Source organism: Danio rerio, chromosome 5, assembly GCF_049306965.1.
Source record: "Danio rerio strain Tuebingen ecotype United States chromosome 5, GRCz12tu, whole genome shotgun sequence".
In the NCBI taxonomy this organism is placed as follows: domain Eukaryota; kingdom Metazoa; phylum Chordata; class Actinopteri; order Cypriniformes; family Danionidae; genus Danio; species Danio rerio.
Window position 1 is genome coordinate 55,055,001 of NC_133180.1, and position 15,000 is coordinate 55,070,000.

Genomic DNA, 15,000 nt, shown 5'->3' on the forward strand with positions numbered 1-15,000 from the left:
CATATTACCATTAGAGTCTAATCTGACCTGATATGGAAGTCAAAGGCAACAGTTTTTCAGTTTATTTTGGCACACAAAAGTCTTCATAGAGCTCATATGATTACATTGGCACCACTCATGTCCAATGCAGTGTTTTTGGTTCCTTTTCTGAACATTTCGGGACCATTGCTGTCAATGGAGGATGAGAGAGCTCTCTGATTTCATCTAAAACATCTAACTTCCTCAAAGTTTAATTAAGGTGTCAGAGAATTTTAATGATTTGAGGGTAATTAATGACAGGATTTAATTTTTGGGTAGAGTTAATCATCCCAAATCCAGCGGAAATACCTTTAAACAGGCCTGTTGAGGAGGAAGGTTAGTGCCTCCACCCACAGTGCCCAGCTCAATGGAGGGCATAGTGCAGCTGATATACAGATCCTCCCCTGTAGCTCCTGAAGCCTCCATTAAAGTGATACAGTTAGAGCTGCCCACTGTCTGCGCCGGGTCCTGTCAGGGACAATTTCATATGTAAACATCTGCATCTACTGTAAATCTATAATCAGATATCATATTCCTTATCAAACTCATACTGTAAATAACATCGATTTTATTACCTGTCCACAAGCAATATAGATAGCAGCTACGATGTTGGCGGCGTGAGCGTTATAACCACCAATGCTTCCAGCCATCGCAGATCCAACCAAATTCTTGCTGATGTTCACGTCCACCAGAGCCTCAGTCGACGTCTTTAAAATCTGAGCAGAAACAGTTGTGTGAGACTCGTGGATTTATATTTTTTTAAATGTACATTTATATTGCACTGAAGGAAAGACTTTAGGTGAATAGGGTACAAAATGAACTTTATCAACATACTACATCAGGGTAAATGCAGGAATCCTAAAGGTCATTTCAATATTTTTTAAGAGTTTTTAAAGACCTTAGAATATTTTAAGATCTCATGGCCACTTCTAATCAATATCAAAACCTTAACTAAATAAACAGTTGTAGTTAAATAAATCAATGGAGCACAACCCTGCAACGAAACTTTTGAAATAATTAATTATGTGATTGTTTTTAGTGACAGGCTTTAGTCACTGTTTAAACTCATCTTTCTCCAACCAGGAGTACGTAAACTTACATTTTCCCACTCTGCCATCACCCAGATGGAGAAGCTTGGTCGGATGCGCCCTAGCCCGAACGAATCGTGTGGATCGAGCATGCCATGTTGTTAATATTAGGAGGAAAATAAATATATTTATGCTTTTGTGAAGTCAAACACTTTGGACAAAGCTTAAACAAAATTTTAAATCTCGTAAAAACGCGATTTAGACTTACTAATACCTATATTTTCTCGTAATTGATTTATCAACCTTTAATACTTTTTAAGAGCTTGTGGACACCCTTTTCATTGCGTTTTCTAAAGTATGCGAATGAGTTTGCGAATGACTTTGATGACTTTGTTTGATTAGATATGTGCTAATCTGCACACATTTCTAGCACACAAATCTGAATGTTGGTTCCAAATTTAAGCAAGAATCTGTCTTTTACAGAAATTAAAAAAATATTAAGAAAACCAGTGCACGATATTAGAAAAATTAGGCATTGCAATATTTCGTTTTTGTGCGATATATATTGCGATACGAATACAATTTGCCCAGACAGCTTTTATAGCTCTGTTTTGGGGGGAAATCATTCATTTTGATTGATTGGGTTAATTTTGTAAGGATGTGAATCATGTATAAAAATAAACTACTTGCAACCAAGAATAATTACAATAGAGCAAAGAAAAAACTGCTTTATGGGTTTCCTGAAGAGTCAAACAGTATTCAGGTACAGAAATTGAATAATAAAGTTTACAATACCACTATACAGTCTTCATTGTATTAATAGTTCAGTAAATTTAGTGTTCATTAAAGTTACAAATGTTGTACATTATTGTGCCTGAATACTCTTGAAAAGCCTTTAGAACGCATGCAAATGATCAATGTGGTATGGTTATACTTGGCAATGACTTCACAAGTCTCATGAGTTCCCAATTGTTGATTAATTAGAAACACAACACAACATTGGAAATTTTGCGATGTGACTATTGCAAACACGCACATCGTGATATCGATGCTGAAATGATATGTTGTAGGGCCCTAAAGAAATCAGTAGTTTTATGCTGTAATTGTGTAGGCGCACAATCTTCAGAATGTAAATATGCAAAAACTATATTATTTGGTTTATGTAGGTGCAGCTGAAGTAAAGATTTATAGCTTTATAAGAAGACAATAAAATTTTCACTGCAATTGGAATCTACAAAAACAAAAAATAATGTGTGAAAAAAATCATTAAAACTTAATTTGAGATGTTTTCTTTATATTATAATAAAAAAAAACTTTATGATGGGCCAAAAAGCCTAAAACCTCAATAGTGTAACTCCTTAAACAAGTAAATGCAATGCAGATTAATGAAGGAATCATAAGGCTTCATTTACAAGTAGCAGGGTGTTTACAGCTACTGTATAGTTCTGTCTTTTCACATCCCGTCCCTTTGCGCAGTCGCAAAATGCTGTTACACCTAAAAACTCGTTCTTAATCCCTTACTGCCACAGCAGCAGCACAGATGGCGGTAATGGTCCTTTTGAAGTGTCACCCACTGTATATTACAGTTTTGTCAGCAGTAAGTTTTGCAGATTTGAATGAAGCTGTGTACCTCTTTAACCACTTTGGCTGGAATGGTGGTCTCACACACCACTGACTTGCCCCTTCCCTCAATCCAGTTGATGGCGGCAGGTTTTTTGTCAGTACAGTAATTTCCACTAACAGCCAAAACCTGGAGCTCTGGAAATTCCTCCTTCAGTCTGGCGAGAGCTTGTTCTGTGCCCTGGTGAACGCAGAGAAAAGAAATGAGTGACGGGGTTTCACAACGCTTTGTATTTAAATAGTGGAAAAATACAATTCGGCATACCTTTGAGATCATGTTCATTCCCATTGCGTCTCCTGTTCTGGACTGAAAGCGAATATACAAGTTGCGACTTGCCAGGCCAATCAGAAGCTTCTCTAATCGTGCAAACCTACACAAAAAAAACGCAAATATAAAGTTAAATAAATGTACACAAAAATGGAAATTTAAAGCTCTTGTGAAGTGCTTAAAAATGTGAATTTTTATTCAGTGTTTGGTGTAATCTCAATTGAAACATAAAAAAGGGGCTGGAACATGGTGTAACCACTCCCCCTTAAAAAAACAGCCAATACCCATGAAAGTGTCAAATCAAATGTGAAGGGGGCAGGACATGTCAGATACTAGAGAACATTTGATTGGTCAAGGTTTGATGAAAGGTGTGAAGAAATGACAATCTATAAGCTTTACATGTTTATATAAGTGTATATCTCTTAAATGTACATTTTTGTCACAGTTTTGGTGCGCACTAGCTTATAGATTTATGAAATACTGATACTAAAGTCTAAAAAAACGTTGTTTTAATTTAATGGGACCCTAAAAGACCAAATGTGCTAACAGCTTGCGCCAATGCAAACCCTCTTTTGCTATTAAAAACTACTGTCAGGACTATTGAACGACTGTCACACTAAAGACATCCAGTAAAGACCCAGATACCTCAAACTAATCAAACAGATATTAAACAAAAATATATTTGGGAGGATTGGTGCGAGTGCTTAAAATTGTTGTGTGCGACCAGTTTTTACTGCAAAATGTTCACCACATGCGCGGATTCGCGAGACATTCACGCAGAATGCATCTCTAAGCTCTTTTTCTGCACTTGAAACGCGAAACGCAGTGCTCGGAAATGGTTTAAAACAGTTGAAATGTCAACTTGCTGCAGTAAACGAAGCTAAGTCCGTAATGCTTGCCCCGCCTTCGCACTCTTCTTATTGGCCCACCACTGCTCTAGCACTGAAATATCAGCTGTCAATCACTCAGTCAGTGCCTTCAGGCTTGGGATGACAGAGAGAGCTACTACCGCGAAAAAATGTAAAGCGCTGAAGATGAGAATGAAGATAAAACTGACAGGTTTTGTTTTAGAAACCATGACATCTAAAGTTATAAATAATGACATCCTACTAGTGATCATGTGCTGAATGTTAATCCAACATCTACACTTATCGAAGAGTGGATAAAAGACTTCCGTTGGCTTCAAGTCCGCTATGAAAAGTCTGTGGGATGGAATTTTCAGGTAACTGTTTGCCACATCTAGCACGAGAGCTTCTGATTAATCCTTCCAATCATCGCCAGATGCTGTCCGCCATGCAAGTGGCAGCTATATGTCAAGTTGAACACCACGTACACCATCGCAAACGGGCTTGCACTGAGTAAACTGATATTGCTACTCATAAAAAGACTGGTATTGCTATTAACATGACGTATGCATATGATAAGGTACAGTATATGTCAAAAGCATCAGTGCAATATCTGACACCACAGCACAGTTATAACGTTAACAGATTCATTCATTTCAAGCAGTGCGTGCAGGGCTGGTGAGCGGTCCGTGTATGCTTTGTTCATTCAGTTATGTTATAAAAATCTATTTTCTTACAGAATATATATATATAGATATATATATATATATATATATATATATATATTTTTTTTTTTGCTTGTTAGTTTGATTAGTGTTGATTTCAAATGCAATAAATCTGTTTGTATAAAACTTGTTGTAACGGTGCTTATAATTGGTGTGTGCGACTAAATTTTGGCTGATGTGCCTACATTTTTAAAGTTAGGAGCACCGGTGCTACCAAGCAAAAAGGTTAATTTCGAGCCCTGTGCTTGATTTAACATTACTAGTGATTAAAACCCCTTGAATTTGGTGTCCATGAAAGAACCTTGTTTGTAATTCTGGCTGTAAATGGATTTACTGAAATAGTGCCGTACCTGCTGGTCTGGTCAAAGGCCTCCTTGATGGTCTTGAAGCCCTCGGGACTCTCCAGCCAGGCCTTGACTTCAGCCGCTTGACAGGCAGATGGAAAACGCACCACTGGCCCTCTAGTCATCCCATCTGCAAGAACACGACTGCTAGCACCACCTGCCAACTGTAGGAAAGCCATTCATGAGTGCGCATTAGATTAATGTGCTTTCCTAGACATTATGCAACATTACATCAGTGCAGGAGGGTGTGAAATTGCCTACTGCTCATCAAACAAACTCATCTATGGCGGAACGTTCAGCTTACAGCTATCGCTCTGCAGCCTCTGTTTGTGCTGGCGACTAGGCAGCCTTCAGTTGTCGCCATCGGGACCTGGAACTGCTTTCCATCCAATAAAAGAGGACCAGCAACGCCCACAGGAACTGGCATGTAACCGATGACGTTTTCACAGCATGTGCCCATCACCTAGAACAACATGCAAACCAATGAGGATCTTTCCATCAAGGGGTCCAAAAATCCTAATAAACCTGCCAATGATTTGGGGGGCTGCCAGGGCTGCTATTCAATATGTAAATGTTTGTTGCTTTCCAGTTTCTAGGTAGTTACTTTGTTATTTCCTTTTAAAGTATGGTAGCAAATGTTTTTTAGTGTTATGAAAGATTCATATTTCAAACAAATGCTGCACATTGAAGCTCAGTAGAAGTCGTCTCATCATTCGGTGCGGACAGTGGTATAGAGTGAGTGTTATATTTATTTTTAAGCGTATGTTAGTTTAGTTTTGATACATTTCTTGCTAGAAGGCAGGAATGATTCCTTCCCTTGTTTAAAGTAAATTTGTCTTTGCATTTTATTAGCTGCGCTTACTTGTGAAACGTTTTGAAAGCATTTGTAAATTAGGGATCATTTAGGAGGCTTGGTTTCAATTTGCGAACTTTAGGCTTTTGTTTGTGTAATTAGTAAAGGATGTGAGCGGCGAAGTGTAATACATTTAAGTGGGTTAGCTGTTTGTCCAGGCTCAGTAGAGGTCATCTCAGTGTTTAGTGCATAGGGCTGGCCAATCCTGGAGTATGAGGAGCGCTATCCTGCTGAGGGATTTGTCCACTCCTATGATAATGAGCAGCACAAATGTCTTGATACCTCAGGCTGTTGATGTTGCCATCCACTCTGCAGATCTTTCGTTCGCCCCCATACTAAATGTAACTCTAAACCATGATTTTTCCTTCACCAAACTTGACTGATTTTTTTAAGAATCTTGAGTCCATGTGGATTCCAATAGGTCTTCTGCAGTATTTGTGATGATTGGGATGCAGCTCAACAGATGATTCATCAGAAAAGTCTGCTTTCTGCTACTTTTCCAAATGATCAAATAAAAGTCAAGCTATTATTTGTTACAACTGGGATCAACAACAAGACTTTTGTCAAGTTGTGTATATATTGTTCAAGTGTTATATTGTTACGTTACAACAAAAAGCTGGAATTATGACTAGCAAAACAAACTAACTTTGAATCACAGGAATTCATTACATTTACTGAGAAACCACATAGCAAAATGTGGAAGTTTTTTCTTTCTTTTCGCCGTGCGTTATTAAAATCCATAACACTCTCACGATTCCTTACCCCTTATTTGCGTCTAATAATCCAGTTTGTCACAGGGGCATAAATCAAATGTTCATGAGTGAATGTGAAACTGCCAAACTGCAGTTAAAATCAGCCAAAATTAAAAGAAACTCTTACATGAAAGCACTTCACATAATCACCTTAATTATATTATTGTCTATTACGGCAAATAAGTCAGTAGTGTTTTCGAAGTAAGTGAAAGATCCAAGAGGGCGTCCTGCTGATTTGATTCAGAAGGGCACTTTTTTTGTCAGATGACTCACTGGTCATCTACGCTAAAATATCAAGGTAAAAGTCATCATAGCTTTTGTAGAATAAACCCAGCTCCCAACCCAACTTTGAGAATAGATTAGGTGCGATATTTTTTTATTGCGCAATAAGTTTTGCGTTAACGCAGCACGGTAATGCCGATAACGGCCCACCACTAATTTAAATACAGAGCAGTTCATTTTAATTACGTTTTATATTGTATTTTTGATCAAATAAATGCAGCCTTACTTAAAAAAAACAAACTAAAAGCCATTGAATATCATTGCACAAACTTAAAATATCAAATGTAACATCAGTGCATCTCTGGTTTATTACATTTGCATCACCTCTCATTAATTTATATATGATGCGATGATCTATTGCTCACCTTAGAGTAATCGTAGTCTTTATAAGGCAGGCAGGAGAGAGTCGAAGGCTCGGGGAATTTGGGACTGAGCATTTTTCTCCGAATCATCACTCCTCTCTCAGGGGTCTCCATCATGGCCTCCAGTTTGTAAGCTGGGATGTGCTTGGAGTTCACCAACACAATGACCTCTTCATCGCTGAGGTACCGAGCGCCCATCTGCACAGTCAAAAGAGGAAACGCTTAAGTACTCCCACACAGACGTGTGATTATTTTTGGATTTTGTACCAGAAGTGTGTTCTTCGAGGTCAATAGTTTCACTACATGCCTCTGATCCTTTCCAACGTCAGAAACTAATTGGCTAAGAGTAAGAGTGTAAAGTGTAAGAGGAGGATCTCATTAGCAATTACAAGTGTTAACCCTGAGGTAAAAAATAACTAAAGGTTTCGGTCTCGCAGGGAAACCAAGGTTAATCTTGTTGCAGGAAAGAAAAAAGCAATAGTATCCACATTTTTCTTATGCCCTATGATGCTTTGGGTGAATTAAGAGAGGAACTTCAATAAAACTAAACTATATGTGAAGTGTTTCAAAAAAACAGGGTATGTGGTGACTTTCAGCAGAGCACAAATAATCCCTCGCAGACGTGTTAAATATTACTGTACTGTAGGGAATACAAAGAAAAAAATCTGGTGGTATAAAACAATTAATTTAAAAAAAAGTGCTTTGTAATTTCAAAAACGTGCTTTGGTCATGGATATGCTAGATACTAATATTATGCAAAAACACGAAGCGTAACTTTATTTTCATGACCAATAAAAAAGCCAAACCTCTCACTCATTTTTCACTATGGCTGCGTCTGAAATCATCTACTACTCAGTAGGTACTGCATTGGTATTTGTACTACTCGGCCATTAGAAAAGTATGTTTTATACCAGGGGTGTCCAAACTCAGTCCTGAAAGGCCGGTGTCTTGCATAGTTTAGCTACAACTTGCTTCAACACACCTCCCTAGAGGTTTCTAGAAAGAGCTTTATTAGCTAGTTCAGGTGTGTTTAATTGGGGTTGGAATTAAAATATGCAGAGTTTGAACACCTTTGTTCTATAAAGTATGAATGTCAGTAGTATGAATAGAACTCGGACGCACCACATCAGCCATTTTGTCATCATCACATGACCTCTTTGCGTCAGTTGCGTAGCTTTACTCCCATTCATGAATTCTCTCAGGGACACCATGGGAAAGCCTAGCAACCATTAGATGCCCACTTCAGAATCTTGCCGAAAGTAGTAGGTGATCCGAGTACTTCTTGCATACAGTTTTTCTAATTTTTTGAATTCATACAAATTGTACTACTCAGCTCGCATACTGTTTATAGCGTACATTATAGTAGGGAAGTTTGCGACTTTCGACGCAGCCTATGTATATGGATTATTTGTAACACAATCTTTTTATTTTAAAGTCCATGAGAATTATGGATGCCTACTTTTATTTTAATATATTGATTTACTTCCACTTTCCCAGTGTTGGGTTGTGGCTGGAAGTACATCCACTGCGTTGAACATATGCTGGATAAGTTGGCGGGTTATTACGCTGTGGCGACCCATGATTAATAAAGGGACTAAGCCGAAAAGAAAATGAATGAATAAATGAATTTACTTTCAACTGAAATGGAATATTGAGTAGGGGGCGGGGCTTTCTTTTTGCGCATAATTCCCTCTTAAACAACAAACGGTTATGGGGTGTGTTTAAGAATATTGTGTCTGATGCCGTCAAACTGACGTCAACAGAGAAGAACCACCATTCCAAATGCAGAAGCAAATGGTCGGATTTTGATTGAAGATTACAAAACAATTTTTTTTTCAGTGGATTAACTTAAACATGAATTGTTTACCTAAAGGATAACAATGTTCGCAAGCAAAATAACCATATAATTTTGATTTTACACAGATTTTAAGTGATTTGTTTAATGTTTTCCCCAAACTGCAATTGCAACTTATGATTTGAAATAAACAAATATTGTATAGCTGTAGAAATGGATATTTGTCAAAGATCTTACATCTGGGTTTTTCAGAATGGACAGACAGTCTTCCACAGGTCTCGGTTCAGCAGGTAAACTCATCACAGGCTCCGACACATGAGTGTTTTCCTGAGTTTCATCCTCTCCCAGAACAAAAGTGCTTTTTTGCTCAGGTTCTTTCGGTGCAGGCAGGGGTCGAATCACTAAATCTAAAGGAGATGATTTGCAGTTAGACTCTGTTAGAGAACGAAAACGTAAGAAAATTAAATTTAAACGTAAGAAGGAAATACCTCTTTCTTCTTTGGTAACAATTGGAGGGGGAGTTGGGGGTTTGTCAAGCTTGGTGGAATAGGGGATTTCTTTCCTGCAGCATTGATCCGGAGACCATTTCTGAGTGAGCATGGAGCTTGGAGTGGGCACTTTAAGGGACAGAGTGGACTCCATCTCCACCTGCTCAAAGAAAATGTACTTCACAGCCAGGAAGAGGGCGAGACCCAGAGTGATGACCTGCTCAATGTCCATGCTGATCATCCTGAATGCAAAAAAAGAAAAGGAAATAATAGTTATTTCATGCTCTTCTTATTGCTATTATTATTAAAATGCAATGTATCAATACCATATTGATTATCTGCTAATATTCTTCTTTAACTGCACATGCTGATTTCTCCAACTCTGACATTTAGACTAACTTTGCTGTGATTTACCATTCACTAAACCTGTGTTTCCCAACCACGTTCCTGAAGGCCCACCAGCACTGCATGTTTCCTTTGTCTGTCACACCCATTACAGGTCTTTCAGTCTCTGCTGAAGAGCTGATCATCTGAATCAGGTGTGTTTGGTTAAGGAGACATGAAAATGTGCAGAGCTGGTGGTTATCCAGGAACGTGGTTGAGAAAGACTGCACTAAACTATATATAAACTATTAAGCTAAACTATACCTAATCTTTGACAAACTTTAAAATGAATATCTGTTTTTCATAATGTAATTAAATTCTGTTATAAAAACAGCATTATTATAATGTGACTAAATTCTCTTTAGAAACTTTTTTTTACCTTTGGAATTATATTATTATTAATGTTATGTATGTTTATACACTTATTTTATTAATTTATTTTATTAATTTGCTCTCATAGTTCACTGACAAGTTTTGTACAGTAAATATGCTCATATTTTACAAGTGAGAAATTTTTGAATGAAGGGTGCACAGCTTGATTTTAAAATAATTGAAGTAAACACACACTATCCACTATATATGATTATTTATTGAACATCAACACTGAACAACTATTAAAACACACATTGCCTAAAACACGGCTCTCCACGCCGCCCACCCTCATCACTACTACCAAACCGACCAATCACAAAGCTTGTGCTACGCATCATTGTGACGTGTAGTTAAATTTTTTTGAGAGGTGCGTTGGTATGCGGAGGCTGCGCTGGATTGTACGCGTGCGCTTGGAAGAAGTATAATATTGAAATAATATAATAAATAATAATCATTATTAACAATTATTATAAATTATAAATTAGGCTTAACAGAGTGGAGTCATGTGACTCCACACATGGTAGGGAAGGTAATTGAAAAAATTAGATCGATTATAGCTTCTCGATGTCGGTTTCGATTACTTTTCCATTAATCGCCCAGCCCCATTTACAAATATTTATTCTTAATTTAAGTATTTAATATCCTTCCCTAATTATAATTATTATTTAAATTATAAACAATGCAACATGAGATATTTAAAATTTAAAATAATATTTTTAACATTTAAAAAATGTTACAAATATTGTACTTTTTATTGTTAATATAGTAATTTGAATTATTAATGTTTTAATTAGGCAAAGCAGTGGCGCAGCAGGTAGTGCTGTCGCCTCACAGCAAGAAGATCACTGGGTCGCTGGTTAGAGCCTCGGCTCAGTTGGCATTTCTGTGTGGAGTTTGCATGTTCTCCCTGTGTTCGCGTGGGTTTTCTCCGGGTGCTCCGGTTTCCCCCACAGTCCAAAGACATGTGGTACAGGTGAATTGGGTAGGCTAAATTGTCCGTAGTGTATGTGTATGTGTGTGTGTGAATGTATGTGTGGATGTTTCCCAGAGATGGGTTGCGGCTGGAAGGGCATCCGCTGTGTAAAAACTTGCTGGATAAAAGGGACTAAGCCGACAAAAAAATAAATGAGTGAATAAATGTTTTAATTATAAATATTTTTTCAAATAATTTAAATGTACTACTCAGAATTTACTAGTTATTGTTTAAGAAAATCTGTTGTAATCTTCTGATGCATAAATATAAAACATTTCAACATCTGAAAATAACTGAAAGTGATCAAATATAAAATGTGTCCAAACAAAACCTCAGAAATGTGCTCACCTGGACAGGTAAAAGTGCCACAGGGGCATGTCAGGCTCAATCCTCTTGGGCAGATTTTCATTCAGGCTCATTCCAACTTCAGGAAGATCAAGAGTTCCATCACTTGATGCAGGATCTGCAATCCACCGACTATGAGCATGAACCATCACCAAGCCCAGAGACTGCAATTATAATTAAAGAGACACACCATCAATATCATAAACCCACACCTCAAGATACTGCAAAGTTTTTGTTCAATGCTCACCATGATCATTTTGACTCTCTGTGTGACAGGGTTAGGCTTGTTGTCCTCTTCTTCCTCTAATACTCTAGCAAAGTGACTTAGCTGCCAAATGGGTCTGCCTTCTCTGCTCTCTCTAGACAACTATGTGAAGTAAATATACGTTAGAGTATGAACTGTAAGTCTTCCTACATTAGTAGAGTATTAACACTCAAATATTCCACATACCTCCAATACAAGAGAAACACAGGCCGGGAAGAAGGTCATAAATACAAAGTAGTTGGCCAAGACAGACATGCAACCAAAGCAGCACATGATCTCGAGCTGTCGCACACCTGCAAGAAAATAAAATTCACTATTTGTTTAATGTTGGTGAATTCCATCTGTGCAGGTTTTTTGTCTCATTTCCCCCCAAGCAGTTTGGTGTTTATAAGATTGCCTAACAGATGTCTAAACATAGACAGTCTTTATGTGTTGACATTCATTCCTGTCATTTTTAGGCTAATGTTAGATATAGGAAGCAATGTATCGGTGACCATATCGATATCAGCCGATAAAAGATATTTTTAAAAACTATGTTGTTCAATGTATGTGCTAGTGCTTTGATTTGCAACTATGCTGAAAAATGTGAAAATATTTCTATTTATATTTATCAACTAATGTATCACCTATTGGCCTCCAAATCTGAAGAGTTATAGGCAGGGCGGGCGCGTCCATAGAGGCAACCTAGGCGGCCGCCTAGGGCGGCAGTATAGAGAGGGCGGCGTCCGCAACACCCCCCTTACCACCCTCGTCTTCACTTCTCAGTGATGTCCGCGACACCTCCCTCACCACCCGCGTCCTCAGATATATTCGCGCATAGGCGACAGAATAGAGAGGGCAGCGTCAGTGAGCGACACCTCCAACAGCGCCCGCTTGTCCTCAGTTATATCCGCGCATAGGGCGCCAGAATAGAGGTCCGCAACATCTGTGCGTCCTCAGTTATTTCCGCACATAGGGCAGCAGAATAGAGGTCCGCGACACCTTACTTCATTTTCATACCCGGTCACTTTCGTTTTCACATTGGGGTTGAGGGCGGCGTGATCGTCCTCTGCCTAGAGCGGCAGTTCAGCTTGCTCCGGCCCTGGTTATAGGTTATCGGTGTGGTTAATGTTAGATATAGGAAGCTATATATCAGTGGCTATCTCTATATCGGCCGATAAATGGTATTTTTAATGTTATTGTTATCGGTCTGGGAACAGAATTAGGCAGATATCTTTAAGCTGATAAATTATGTGTTATTTCTGTTGGTTGAAACACTTGCTGCCTGTCACTTTTTAATATTATTTAGCTGGTATTTTGAGTTTCGATTACTGGTATTTTGATTTTAGCTCAAGTATAGTGACATGTTTGCTTTATTTATGCATAATTTTTTGGTCAGGCAACTTTTTTTTGAAAGTTGGCCATAAAAAAACATTACTAAATTTCAGCGATCAGTTCAAACTCTCTTTAAGTTAAGTTCTTTAAAAAACTATGTTGTTCAATGTATGTGTTAGGCTTTTGATTTTGCAATCATGCTGAAAAATTAGAAAATAATGATATTAATATTTATCAAGTAATTTATCAGCTATTGGCCTCCAAATCTAAAAAGTTATTGGTTATTGGTATTGGTAATGTTAGATATAGTAAGCAATATATCTGTGGCTATATCGATATTGGCCGATAAATGGTATTTTAATGTTATCGTTATCGGTCTGGGAACAGAATTAGGCAGATAAATTATGTGTTATTTCTGTTGGTTGAAACACTTGCTGCCTGCCTGATTTTCGACTACTGGTATTTTGATTGTAGTTCACTTACAGTGACATGTTTGCTTTATTTATTCATAATTTATTGGTTAGGCAACTTCTTTTTGAAAGTTGGCCATATATAAAAACATCGGTTCATCCAAAGTTACACATTATATTTCAGATTTTCACTGGCAGCCCAAATGTAGCCTTGTTTTTGCCAAGATGTCTATTAAGACATTTATTACACATCTGTTAAACACAATAATGCTTGCTGGGTTGCCTTTCTGAAGCTCAGTAACAGTGTAGAATGGAACTAGAAATGACCAAGGTTATGAGTTTGATAAAATTGCACATTTTGAAGTGTATTTTTAATGCAATGCAAGTAATTTGGGATAAAAGGGTCTGCCATATTCATAAATGAGGGGTAAAATTTACCTGACATTGTCCCCACACCAATCACCAGGCACTCCACGAGGGCATCAAGAGTGAAAGTGGGTCCCAAAACAGCCATTCCTTTGGCAATATTTTCTCTAACCTCATCCTGCAGGACGGATTAAAACAAAGAAAAGGTTAGTCACATTTATTCAAACCTTAATTTAAAAATATAGGCGAAAAGGTTAAGTACCTGTGAGTTTGAACTCAGAGCAAACTTGGCCAAAGCACAGGCTTTAGAGAGGTCAATCAACAGCAGAAAGAATGGCAAGGCCTCACTGGGGTAATGGTTAAAGTAATAAGAGCATTTAATTTATTTACAACGACATTTCCTTAATAAAAATTCAAGTGAGAGAGAAACATACTTGAGGCCTGTCAGCTCTTTGTCAAGGAAGTGAATCACTACAGTGCTGAACACAAAACTGGAGAATATTGTGAAAAGACCTGCAATGCCTAAAAACAAACAACAACAAAAATTAACTAGATTCTTAAAGTTTGAGAACAAACTTTGAGGCTGGCTTGTGAAAGCCTGACGGTAATTGTTTATTTAGTTTAAACAGTTTTAAAAAGTATGAAAAGATAGATAGATAGATAGATTAGCATGTTATTAGCATGATTCTAGCGTGAAATAGCATGTTGTTAGCATGATTCTAGCATGAATTAGCATTTTACTAGCATCATTTTAGCATGAATTAGAATGTTGTTAACATGAATTAGCATGTTACTAGCATGATTTTAGCATGAATTAGCATGTTGTTAGCATGATTCTAGCATGAATTAGCATGTTTTAGCACGATTCCATTATGAATTAGCATGTTACTAGCATGATTTTAGCATGAATTAGCACAATTCTAGCATGAATTAACATGTTGTTAGCATGATTCTAGCATGAATTAGCATGTTGTTAGCATGATTCTAGCATGAATTAGTATGTTACTAGCATGATTCTAGCATGAATTAGCATGTTACTAGCATGATTCTAGCATGAATTAGCATGTTGTTAGCATGGTTCTAGCATGAATTAGCATGTGACTAGCATGATTCTAGCATGAATTAGCATGTTGTTAGCATGATTCTAGCATGAATTAGCATGTTATTAGCATGATTCTAGCATGAATTAGC

At 37.5% G+C, this 15,000-nt stretch overlaps 2 protein-coding genes across 6 annotated transcripts in view; one reads left to right on the forward strand and one right to left on the reverse strand.

Moving 5' to 3' along the window:
- Positions 1-15,000, forward strand: part of arsk (arylsulfatase family, member K) — a 183,928-nt gene that overhangs the window by 74,281 nt on the left and 94,647 nt on the right. The gene's annotated exons all lie outside the window — the stretch shown is intronic.
- hmgcra (3-hydroxy-3-methylglutaryl-CoA reductase a) overlaps positions 1-15,000 on the reverse strand; it is a 24,000-nt gene that overhangs the window by 2,953 nt on the left and 6,047 nt on the right. For 2 of the 4 annotated variants that reach the window (XM_005165515.6, NM_001079977.2), the window contains 15 exon segments: positions 14,244-14,331; positions 14,072-14,156; positions 13,882-13,987; positions 11,906-12,012; positions 11,702-11,821; positions 11,458-11,618; positions 9,381-9,622; positions 9,130-9,299; positions 7,101-7,295; positions 5,153-5,311; positions 4,855-5,012; positions 2,932-3,037; positions 2,677-2,847; positions 594-734; positions 328-486 (listed from right to left, as the gene is read on the reverse strand). In XM_005165515.6, the coding sequence (XP_005165572.2) occupies positions 328-486; positions 594-734; positions 2,677-2,847; positions 2,932-3,037; positions 4,855-5,012; positions 5,153-5,311; positions 7,101-7,295; positions 9,130-9,299; positions 9,381-9,622; positions 11,458-11,618; positions 11,702-11,821; positions 11,906-12,012; positions 13,882-13,987; positions 14,072-14,156; positions 14,244-14,331 (2,168 nt within the window). 4 annotated transcript variants of the gene reach the window in all.